The 13,202-nt window shown below is 31.7% G+C and overlaps 1 protein-coding gene across 1 annotated transcript; it reads right to left on the minus strand.

Moving 5' to 3' along the window:
* Nucleotides 1–5,091: 5,091 nt before the first annotated feature.
* Nucleotides 5,092–6,012, minus strand: LOC131619274 (uncharacterized). The gene has a single exon (XM_058890387.1). It carries the CDS (start codon nucleotides 6,010–6,012, stop codon nucleotides 5,092–5,094), a length of 921 nt encoding a protein of 306 aa, XP_058746370.1.
* Nucleotides 6,013–13,202: the final 7,190 nt, after the last annotated feature.

Consider the following 13,202-nt stretch of genomic DNA (forward strand, 5'->3'; position numbering starts at 1 on the left):
ACACTTTATTCCTCGAGGCTCCAATAAGCATGAATACCTATAAAAACAAAGGAAAAACTATTAAACGGTATAAAAACATATGAAAACTAAATAATGTGAATATATACACAAAAGTGGGGATTTTATTACAAAAACGGAATGAATAGAATCGATAAGTGCCACAATTATATACTCAAAATAACAACATTTTGGCACTTATCACTTATGGCCATCTAAAAACAAAGACAAAGTTAAAAGTTGAACAATGTATAAAATATTTATAGAAATCACTAAACAATTTGCTTCAATTTGCTTCTTTACGATAAAAAGGTTTAATATTTTCTTACCTTTTCTTATAGCGCTTGTAAGATTTTCTCATGGCCAATATCAGTAGTTTTCTTCAGAAACTCAAACATGGTTTTGCAGGAGAACTCAAATGTAGGAACCACAGATGTTTCAAAACTGGATTTGATTGTATCCTGCAGCGCTCAAAGCTCTGGATTTGCATATTTTATAAAACCGACAATTTCCTGCCAAAGAACGAACAACTCCCCCGTTATGCATCTACGAAAGGATGTGATGTAGTGTCTTGAAATACAGTCTTTTCTGCTGTAAACTGTAGAGAGAAAATCAAATCGAATACATGACCATCAATAAAACAAAAATTGAACAAAATCAGAATGGGTTCATAATGATTCCAGATCTAGTATGTAGAAGATTAGAATAAATGATTCCAGATCCGAAATTCCCTCTCTTAGAACCCTAAAATTCCAATATCAAAAACATTAGAGCATATGTTAATAGAAAACAGAAATACATTTGATTGAAAGTGAAATTAGGGAAGAAGAAAATGAATATGCGGGGAAAGATGAACTTCACAGTGAAAAGAAAAATTAGGGAAAGTGAAATTAAAGAGAGTTTAGCAGATAATTGTCCTTACACGGCGGATTGTTTCCCTCAAATTCACTACAAAAATTTGCTTTCAAACAATTGTTTCCCTCAAATTCACTACAAAAATTTGATAATAATGAGTTCACAAGTATTCTCGCAAAAAAATAATAAACTGAAAATTGAAACTTTGTGGATTCATCCTTAAAAAACTAAAAACATATCTTCATCCTTAAAAAACTAAAAACAGATCCAGCAGAATGCAGATCTACAATAGGGCCAGCCATGAACTAATATGTTGAATCTACAAAGAAAACGAAGAGATAGTAAGAAAACAGTATTGATATTGCTGCAAAAACGTTTGACATAAAAGGATTTCATAGTGGGTAATACCGAAATTAGGGTTTCAATTTCATAGATTTTAAACTTCATACCGTCAAAACAATGCAAAAGCGTGCTCCAATGATGGTTGAGTCCATATATGCAGTGATATGTTGAATCTACAAAGAAAAGAAAGACATGTTAACAAAACAGAATTGATATTGCTGCAAAAATATTGACATAAAAGGATTTCATAGTGGGTAACAACAAAATTGTGGGTAACCGAAAAATGAGGGTTTCAAATTCTTAGATAAGGGTGGGATTGAGAAGGTGAAGGGTTGATAAGGGGAAGGGTTGAAGGGAGGATTAATAGCAGACATAGGGAAGTGGAGTTGTGAAGAGGAAGCGTTTATGACTTGGGAGAGTGGCGTGAAAAAGTTTATGACTTGGGAGCGTGGCTTTTCATTTTTCAAGGTGAAATTTGAAATTTGAAATCCAATATTATGTCTTTCCAGTTTCTTGTGTATTAAAATAAATAAATAAAAAATCAGTAAGAAAATAATGAGGGATTGCCATGTCAGCAAAATTAAGATAACAATCAACCATATTGCAGTATTTAACAAATAGACTAAATTGCCCTTAATAATTATATTAGTTTAAGTTAAAATCAATTAGGGTAGACGTGGAATTTCCAGGTACTTATATATTGTTAATAGATATTGGAATTGATTAACGTTTCACAATTTGTGTCCCTTAGAGCATCTCCAATGATGCAACTTACATTTGAGTTCTTTATGGGATCCACTAAACCACATCATATTAAAAGAATTTATTTAATTTTAACTTTAATAAAAATTTGATATGGGTCCCACAACTTTACCTCATAACTTGATTTGATTGGGTACTACAATCTTTTAGTTGTTGCATTGCAATGCAACTCTATTATGACATGGCAAATTTTTTAAATATTTAATTATTAAATTAATGGTACAAATGAAGAACTCAATAGAAGAAACTATCATTGGAGATGGTCTTAGATAGTAATACGTATTAGTGTTAAAATATATTTCCGCTTTATCACACTTTTACTATAAATAATATAGATTCGAATTCATGCACCTTTATTTGTTATCGTGCAAAATTATCGATTAAGTTGTTTTAACAAGACAAAAGTTCTAATAGTTGATACTATTTTCTCCATAATTTTTTTTAAGTGAGATATTTCGTTAAATCAATTTAGTTGATATTTATGCAAAGATATTAAATTGTAGAGACATAAATTCGAACTTAGAAATTTTATCCACTGAATTTTTTTTCTCTCAATAAATTTTGAAAAGAGACAATACATTTTAGAGAAAAAAATATATTCTTCGATAAAAATTTGTTTTGATATGTTATGGACCTTTTTATATATTTGCCACTTATATTTAACTAAATAATTCTCATCTTTGAATGATTTTGTTTTTTAAGAAAAATGTTTTAATGAGAAATGTAAAACTAAAATATTTATTGAAGAATAAATTATTTAAAATAAATTTTTATTAAAGATTAAAGTATCACTCTTAATCGTTGCTAGCATTTGTGTCATTGAAAATTCATTCCTAAATTTAAGCGACTAATTAGATTAAGGAAAGAGTTTTTAAAGAATTAAAATGTATTGTTTATGAGATAAAAGACTAAAATTAAAGAACTTCACCACTCATTAAACCTAAATTATATAATAATTTAAAATACATATCTTTTAATTGCATGATTGTGTAGGAAATTAGTGACCACAAATAAATATTATGTAAGTTGATCTATTTCTTTTTGAGATTAATTGACACGTAATTTAAGTGTAAAATTTTTTATACTATTGCAATGTCACAAATATTTATAATAATGTTTTAAAAATTAGATCGGATGGGCTCATTGCACTAGTCGAACCGAGAATTGAAAGAGTAATTGATTTGGTTTTATTGTTGGAGCAGATAAAAGTTATTTAACTAGTGAAAATTAATCAAAATCGATCAAAATCGACGAATCAACAATTTTGAAAATCGAGATTAAATACTTGCTTTTTTTCTTCAACAAAACGACGCATTTTTTATTTTTCTAAATAAAATAAAAATATAAGTTGACTTTGTTTAAAAATGATTTGAAACAATTTTTCCTACATAGAATTAAATTTATTACACAATACATTTTGTTATTCAGTTTATATTATAATTAGATTTTTTGTTTCAAAATTTATTTGGATTTATATTTTGATAAATATGTTTAAAATTTGAATTTAAAGAATAAAGATGTGAAATTATGATATTTTAAAATTTTATAGGTATTGTGATTTTTTTTAGGACAAACATAGGTACAATTTTTTAGGTGTGGTTTTTACTATTTTTCAATGAAAATATGATAAGTGTATAATTTTTTTTTACACGTATGCAAATTTTACCTATTTTAGTATATTTGTCATATTTTCATTGGAAAATAGTAAGAGCCACACCTAAAGAATTGTAATTAAGTATTGTCCAATACTATTTTACACATTTGGTCATTCAATTTGATCGATTTAATAATTATAATATTTTATCATAGAAATCATTTTATTTAATTGAATTATCGAATTTAATCCAATTTATTTATACGGTTTAACAATTGACTCATTAATTTGATCAATAAATTAATGACATAATACCCTTGACGATTTAATTACCAACCCAATTTTTAAAATATTGATTATAAAGATACTTTAGAAGTGATTAAAGATAAAGTCAAATACATGTTTTTTTTTATAACTGGATAGATATATTAGATAACCAGAGCCGATAAAAGGCGATTACAGAAAGAGCCATCACTCAATGACAGAATGTGGCCAGACCAAGTTTTACTTCCTAGACTTTTACCTATACCCACCATATGGTGGGCATCAGCATTGCACTCTTTACTCCAAAACAAAACAGAAGCAAATTTGAAACTATTAAGTAGGAATCTACAATCCGCAACTACTAGTTCTAGCTCCGCCGAATAATTACAACCATTAATACAGTCTACAACAAGAAGTGCATCTGATAAAAACACAACATTGTCAATAGAGAGATCTTTAGTCAATTGAAGAGACCATCTCAACGCCATAGCCTCTGCAACCGAGACCGGACCCTGGTAGTTAACGTGGTTACAGGCTGCCAACAAGATATCTTCCTCTCCTTTTTTTATTACACACCCCATCGCAGCACATCCGTCTTCGAAACAACCTGCGTCAGTAGAAACAATATGAACTCCAGGCCCCAGAGTAGAATCCAACTGAATCGTCCCCGAAATCTGTTTTGGTGTAGCTTGAGGGAAAACCTTATTGTATTCAGAAACTAGTGCAAGAATGTCCTCAGCCAGCTTCACCGGTTCCTCCAAACCATTTATGAAAATCAGATTGTTTCGGGCCTTCCAAATTCTCCACATAGTTGTGAACTGGAGCTGCACTACAGGAGATCGAGATGTTGAGATTCTCCTTCCACATCAACAGCATACCTCCTGCTTGATTCCTACCACTCCCCAAACAATTAACAGACCAGCAATTAGTGAAGGAAGTTTTGGATTTGATAGTTGTCACTTCTTCCTCCTTAAGGCGAGTCTCCATAAGAAAAACCAGAGAGGGATTCTCGATGCGGATTAGCCTCCGCAAGGCTCGAACTACACGGGTACTCCCCAAACCCCTGCAGTTCCAACTTATGATTTTCATTGTTCTAGGCGGTGTTGGGTTTCCAACACCACCTCTGGTACATTTTGTTGAATTAATTCCACACTCCCGGACTGTCTACATTTCTTTTCACCCCCATTCCCCACTTCCAAAAGAGAACCCTCAGTGATTTGAACATCGACCAGGTGCCGTTTTCCCCCTTCAAGATCTTTAACTATTTTTTGCACTTCTTATGCCTTCCTCACACCCTTCTTTCTAGTCCACCTTTTTTGTTTTGCAGGAAGCAACTCCGCCCTTGGATGGTTAGGTTTCACAATCATGGAAAGTGCTACTGCACTTAGAGACTCCGCAACGTCTTCCACATCCGCTACTTCCCTTTTTACGCCCTTGTCAACTTCCAAGTTCCTTGTTGCATCCTCTCCCTTTGACTTCCACTGTAACTGCTCAACTTCATTTTCCTCTGTTTTATCCTTATCCTTTAGTCCACATTTGCTATGGCTGGAGGAGGCATTGAATAGACTTTTACTGCAGGTCCCAGAACTCGAGTCTTTAGTTTTTTGATCCTCTCCCAGCTTAGGCAGAGGAGAAGCTCTCAGCCAATGACCAAAAGATAATTCCTGCTTATCCATATCTTCATAACCTTTCTTATTCATATCCTCTAACGTCTCACAATCTTTCAGTTGATGCCCAATCTTGCCATAAATGTAACAGAAAGTAGGGAGCCTTTCGTATTTGAAGTGAACCCTCAAGTTCTTTTCCTTAAACTTCACTATGGCCCCTCGCTTAAGAGGTTTCTGCAGATCCATCGAGACTTTTAACCGCAGGAATCTTCCAATACGATAAGCTTCCTTCGAATCCATCTCAACATAATCTCCCAGTATGTTCCCCAGTTTCCTTGCCATGGCTTCAATTCTAAGGACAAGAGGCAGCTCGTAAACTCTAACCCAAAATATTCCAGTGTGAAGATTGAGGTCTGCCGGTTGTTCTTCTCCGGAAATTCTATATAGGACCAGTAGCGCCCTATCGAGACTCCAGGGGTCATTCTTCAAGACAAACTCAATATCCCTCTTGGTAGAGAACTTGAAGATGAAAAGGTTTTTGCTCAACTCTTGGATCTCGACTTGGTTCTTGAGCATCCAAGCAGATATCATTGTGCTCTTGAAGGCGTGATTGTTGAAACTACTGTCTGTCCACAGCTTCCCGGCTAGGGATCTTTAAAATGTGTCTTCACTACTAGCTTTGTCTGTCGCCGCTTCTATACCCTCCTCTTCCTCCTTAGATAGGGGAATATTTTTCCAGCACTCCATACTAATCTTAAGGCCACTGCAAGAGGAGAGATTAAAGACACTTAAAGAATCTACTAAAACTAGATCTAGAGGGTTCACAGATTGAAACTCCTGGGACTGGTTTGCATGCAACCAAGAGGATGAAGAGAGAGAAACTAGGAAAGAGAATAGAAAAAAACTCTGTGAGAACCAAAATCGTGTTTGGGGAAGAAAACCCGAATCTTGGGAGACAAACCCACCACACACCACGAGGTATGGAAGGGGAACCACATTAAGTTTTTAGAGAGAGAAGCTCTAGCTTCTCTCTACAAAACACGTGAAAGTTGGCTGAAAAGTAATGGATGAAAAGAAGATGGAAGTAATGAGGAAGTATTACTATCAGATGGAAGAAAATAAGATAAGTAATCCGTCACAAACACAAAGTTAGAGTATCTTAAATGACGGGTCATGGACTGCTACATCTTCATCAGCTGTAGACCTTTATCCTGTTCACCTTGATTCTTCCTATTGGGAGGAAAGAAATTAACAGTATTTGTCGATATTGCATCTGCCAATTACTATTTTGTTGATGGTGGTTTTCTTCAGCTTGTTCTAGCCTGTATTTCTTTTGTCGTGTGATGGTTATTTGCTTTCTGTTTGTTTGTTTTTTTTATGTACTTTTTCTTAGTGTTCTTCAATTGTTTCTTCTATTAGTTGAGTATATTTTGTAACAATCTTGACCCTTTGTATTTTTTTCCTTTAAAAAAATTAGCTTAATAACTTGATCCATAATATATTGAAAAGGATTTGACCGGTCTAATGTAAGATTGAAATATGCGGTAAAAAAATTGATTTTGAGTGAATTGATTATTTAAAATTGATTCTGGATAAAAGTGAGTTCACAATAAAGTGATTTATGTTGGGAGAAATTTTTGGAAAAGTGAGTTTAATAATAAATTCTAGTGTAAAAAACACGTTTGATCAAAAGCTACAAATCCTAGCTTCAACTAGAATCAATTCTAGAAAGCTTAATCAATTCTGCTCGAGATCAACCAAACACATCAAAATCAATTCTATACGTCCAGAATCAATTTTAAATGTCTCAAACGTTAAATCAAACATATAAATTCTCTATTTTTAGATATTAAAAATTATTTTTAATTATACATGGGACCACTAGAGCACTAAAAAGTGATTTATAAAAACAACTATTAAAGTAATTTTTTTAACCATTCTAGAAAATTATTTTTGTTATGGAAATTTAAATACTTCACACAACATGTAAGTGTTTAGAGTCTCACATCAGACAATATATGACCTAAACATGTGTTTATAAGTGAGGGTAGACGGTTTTTTAGGGTTGAGTTAGGCCCAACCATAGTTTTTAATATGGTAAGATTCGGTGGTTTAGTATTGGGCGTGATGGGGTGTGTTAAGAGTCTCACATCATATAATGCTTATAAGTGGGGGGGCAATTCGCACCCTACTAGTCGATTTTGTAGGGTTGAGTTAAGGACAACCATATTTCTTAACAGTGAGTCTCGCGTATTCAATTTATATTTTTTTAAATTTTTTATTTGATATATTTTTATATATTATATAGTTATAATATAAAATAAAAATTATTATATATATATATATAGGTTATAAAAATTTAAATATTTTATGCGACATAAATCACTGTACTCATTTTAATAAATCTTGTTAAATTATTTAATTATATTGTCATATAAAATGTGAGATTAATTGATATGCATTTTAATGTAAATTTTGTTATACGTGCATCACAATCACTCATATCTAATATTTTAAATGTAACTAGTAGAAGACCCGTGCGTCCGCACGGGTAAGTTAAATCTTAAGATGAATAATGTATTACAAACGAAAAAAAGAAGTTTAAAAATTCGAATGAAGAATGTTAATTTAAGATTAACAAAACATAATATAGATGGAATGAATATATATATATATATATATATATATATATATATATATATATATATATATATATATATAAAAGGTATGTAGAGGAGTACTAGCAACACTCTTTTGAACACTCTCTAAACACTCACTTTTTTATTGGTTTAATCATGTGTGGACCCCTCATTTTGGAAATAGGTCTCACATACTATAGTAGGACCCACACATGTTTTAACCAATAATAGAGACAGTGTTTGAGAGAGTGTTCAAAAGAGAGTGTTGCTAGCATTTCTCAAGGTATGTAATATTTAAAAAGAAATATTTATCAAATCAACAACATGATAAATTTAATATGTCTAATAACTATAAATATTTACAAGTATGACTAATAACTATAACTAATTACAAATATCACTAATAATTATAAATATTGTAGTGATAGTATCCCGTGAAAATAATGAGTTTATGATAATTATTAATATTTATAATATTTTGCTGATTAAAATAAAAAATATATTATGGTGATAGTGTCCGTAAAAACTTCTTAGGTGAATAGTTTACAATTTTAATTGGTATATAATTTATTTAAATGCAATTATAAAATATGAATTAATAAAGAATTTAAAGGTATTGTTTTTTCTTTGTGACTATCACAATGAAGAGAGAAAAATTAATATATAATTTACTTTTGTGGATTAATTTAATGGCCAAAGGTCTAAGCGTGGCTTTGACTGGGATATGACAGGGCTTAACAAATTACAATTAAGGGTTTTTGTAAAGGTAATTATTATTTTCATTAAGGGTAAATTAGAGTGATCAGTAGTATGCTTTATTCTTAGTTAGGTACTTGATTCAAATGCAATTGTCATGAAAATATGTAATGAAATATTAATAAAATAATTTTGTATTAAATATTTTTTTGCAATGTTGGTGACACCACCATAGCCATTAACACATATCTTTCATTTACACAAAAATAATCAATTTAGACTTAAATTTAAAAGTTATGGCATGACTTGATGACAAAAGAAAATCACATGTCAAATAGAAAATTAGTGATCTTTTATATAAACTTCAAAAAAGCACGTAGAAATACATAAATCGAAGAAAACATTGCTCCACAAATTTCATTTGTTCCACTTCATGAGCTTATGTTTCCAATTAAAAAACAATTATCTTTGTTTACTAAACATACAGACTACATTCTAAAAAACCAATCTCAAGAAGCAATAAAAAATTATAGATAATAAACAAAGTTATATAAATTGAAAAACCATTACACATCCTATTACACAGACCAATACGCAAACCTATTTAGACCAGGGAAAACAAATAAAACGGCAGATGTCTGAAACCATGTAACAATTAAGCCATTTTACTGACATGCAAAGATATAATCATTAAAGGGTTTGTATGAAAAGAGAAAAATCAAACAAATGATTACACATAGCATTAGACAAACCTATTTAGAGAAACCATTACAAAGAAAGAACAAATGTGTGAAACGATTTAAATGTGAAAATTTCCTACTGTCATGTTGAGTTTGAGAGAATAAAAAAGTATTTAAGTATTACACAAGCTTTAAAAAAAACAGGTGCCGACAGTATTACAAAAACATGACAGTGTAAATGTTAAACCATTCGACAAAAGAAAGAGATGTATAAAAGCCAAAAAATTAAAAAATCATAGCATACAGATGTATATCAGAGTTTATATTAGTAGATGAAACATTTGAAAAACTATGACATAGACCATCTTAAAGCATATTTAGAGAAACCACTTTATTGTCAAGTAACCTATTCATTTGTTAACAACAAATATGTTAAGGCATAAAATTGGGCAAAAAATGAATGGGGTATGAAATGCATTGAAGAAATGAAACACAGTTCAAACACAAAAATACATATATTCATACCTACAAAATTACAAAAAAGAAACATTTGAAAATGACAGCTGTTTTGATACACATTAGAAGCTAGAATCGAAAATGAAAGAATATTTAAGTGCAGGCTATACAGCCAGAATAGTTATAGCAGATAAATTTTCTAATTTTTTAATGAGCATGACCATAAAAAAGTTGGAGCAGAAAAATACAAGTTCTTTGTCAACCAGTCATACAGTTTATTTTCAGGATAATGTGATATCTTTTACCTAATATCTAGCGTGTACAGTTCCTATTGTGTAGTTTAAAAATTGTACTATATTCTTATAAAATAGAAAAGCAAGTGCAACAAAATACAAAAATTACACAAACTACAGCCTGTCACCGAGTTGTGTGCCCAACTTTCATCCTACTACATTGAGAGTACATACAAAATTGATCGGAAAAATAGCAAGTATACTATTTTTACGAAGTAGTAATAAAAGGTTAAAACCAAGTATCGATCTCGAGGACTGCGTTGGAATATAAGTTTTATAATTATTCAATTAAATAAAAAGTCAACTGGAGTTTTTGATTGAGTTATAGTTTCTAAATTTAAAATAAAAATAGCAGACAGTAAATTTAAGCCTTTTTCACTAATATGAGTAAATGCCAAGGCAAGGTGTGTAATTTGCTCTGTAATAACCCTGAATCCTTATTTGAGATCTTTTCAACAAGTTCATGATATTCAATTACTAAATCTTTAGAGTGTTTGCCCCTAAATCCTTATTGGGCAAACCTTTGGTTTATCATCTATAAATCCTAAGTCCTTAGAGATGTCAGATAAAACCAAGCTTTTTCTATCAAGAATTCTTAGTGACCATAGGGTATCCCTAGTCCTAGGTGATATCTACTATGGTTCAATTTAATACAAACCTTAACAATTGCGATCCGGCAAATTGTTAATCATATAACAATCTTTATTGGTCCGATAAAGAAGGCATTAAAAACGGTATAAAATTGAATTGAATAACATAAACATGAAGTCGATCAAATCAGAATATCAAAGTCATTACAAACCAAATCAGGGACACCCCCTAGCATTGGGGGGTTTAGCTACTCATATTGTTCAAAAGAAATTCAAAAGTATCAAAGTTAAACATTACAGATAATTGGGAAATTTGTGATCTTCAATTGCTCTTGCTCATGAATGATCTCTGTTCTCCAATAATCTCATACGTTGCTCTACTTCAGATTCAATTTCTTTGGTTGTGTAAAAGATCCCCCTTCTCTTCTCCATCCTTCACTATATATTGCAAACCCTTCTTTTTAAGTCGGAAAGTACCAAAACGCCCTTCTAGATCACTTTTTTTAGTAAAAATCATAAAAAACATGAAAATCAGCGTAACAAGCCAACACGGGCCGTGTTGGGCAACACGGGTGCCCTGTTGGTCCTCTGGATCCTTTAAAAATGATTGTGCGCCCAGTAGCAGGAACACGGGTCGTGTTAGGCAACACAGGTGCCCGTGTTGCACCACTGCTTCTCCACTTTTGTTTCTTGCTTGCATGCCCAGCAACACGGGTCGTGTTACTCAACACGGGCGCCCGTGTTGCACCACTGATTCTCTCCTTTCTTCTTTGTCTTGCTCCTTACTTCCGACATTTCTTGCACTGGGTCGAGTGAGGAATCTTCTAGATCTGAAGCACCATTAAACAACCAAACCACAACATAAAATGGGAAAAATAAACTCTAAAACTAATAAACGGATAAAACTTGCAAACACAAACATAAGTACTTAAACAGATTAAAAAGACTACACTATGACATTAAGCAGTGCAAAATACCTGGATTATCATCAGGAAAGTGACAAAAACATAGTGAGAATTGTGACCGATCAAAAATCCTAGGGGAAATCCTCTAAAAGCTGTTGCTCTGATTTTTTCACACTCATGTGTCATATCACCTACACATAAAGGAAAACCATATCATTGCATTTAGTTTGGTTACTATGTTATAGCAAAACTTTTGAAATGCAATACTTATTAATTAAATGCCAGCATTACAACATGAAATAGATTGAAAGGTTTTCCTGAACAATCCAACATGGAATATAGTCAGTCAGTATGGGAGAAAGTTACAAGTCACTGCTTCAGTGGGGCGTCAAGCCTGAAACATTAAGAGTTTATGGAATATATATACCTTCAAGCTCCACCACTGCCTTCTTGATAACAGGCTTAAATTTACCTGCAAAGAAAATTACATATTCTTATACAACAAAACAATGAAAAATACATTCATACAAAATTATACTGCGACATGCTAAAACTTTCTACAATTTTTTCTTAACAATCCAAGTTTTATAATAGCGGATCGAAGTTGCAACAACATTGTAATTTTGTAACAAAATACTATTGCATGGTTTCTAATTTAATGAAAAAGTAGTGATGCAAAACAAAGTTCATGTAGATAAAAATGTGTACCATGTCTCCTCTCTACATCCATGAGTGAGGTGAGTGCAGTTCCACCAACTGTCAAGTCTTTTACTGGAGCACATAAATTTCCAACCTAATCAAAGTATCATAGAAAAATCAATCAAATTATGAGTTCATTATACATGAAAATAACAATTTCAAATTGCAATTAATTATAAATATCTATAAGAAATTTTTAAGTTGATAAAGAAAAGATAAAGGCATAAATAAGAGCACAAACTTATGATATTAGTCCAGTCTTGTGTAACGCCCCAATTTTCGATATTTATTTATTACGTAATTGTTGGGTGTATTTGGTGCCTTAAACTGATATTTAATTTTTATTATATTAGTTTAATAATTAATTAGTAAATAGTAAAATGATTAATTAGTTATTTGGGCCAAGTAGCGATTAGTAAGTGGGAGGGTGTGTAGTAAGCCCATTAGCAAATTAAGGATTAATGAGAGATTAATAAAAATAAAGAAAAATTAGAAGGAATAGTTTCTTTTTGGCAAAATTTAGAGGAACGTGAAAACAGAGAAAAAGGCTAGGGCAAGAGGTAGAAGAACTCCACCATTGTTGAAGGATCAAAGCTCAATTCTAAGGTAAGGGGGAGAATGGGTTCTTTAAATGGTGATAACAACATGAGAGGGTAGTGAGGGTTCCTTTCCCTCTTTAGGATTCATAATTTATATGACTGATTCCTTCTTTGATGTGTGAATTGATTTGATTTGTATGATGTTCTTCATGACTAATGAGTATTATATAATTGTGGACGAAATTCTGTTTGGATTGATGAATTATGATGTGGTGTTGGGTGTT

Source organism: Vicia villosa, linkage group LG7 (genome assembly GCF_029867415.1).
Source record: "Vicia villosa cultivar HV-30 ecotype Madison, WI linkage group LG7, Vvil1.0, whole genome shotgun sequence".
In the NCBI taxonomy this organism is placed as follows: Eukaryota; Viridiplantae; Streptophyta; class Magnoliopsida; order Fabales; family Fabaceae; genus Vicia; species Vicia villosa.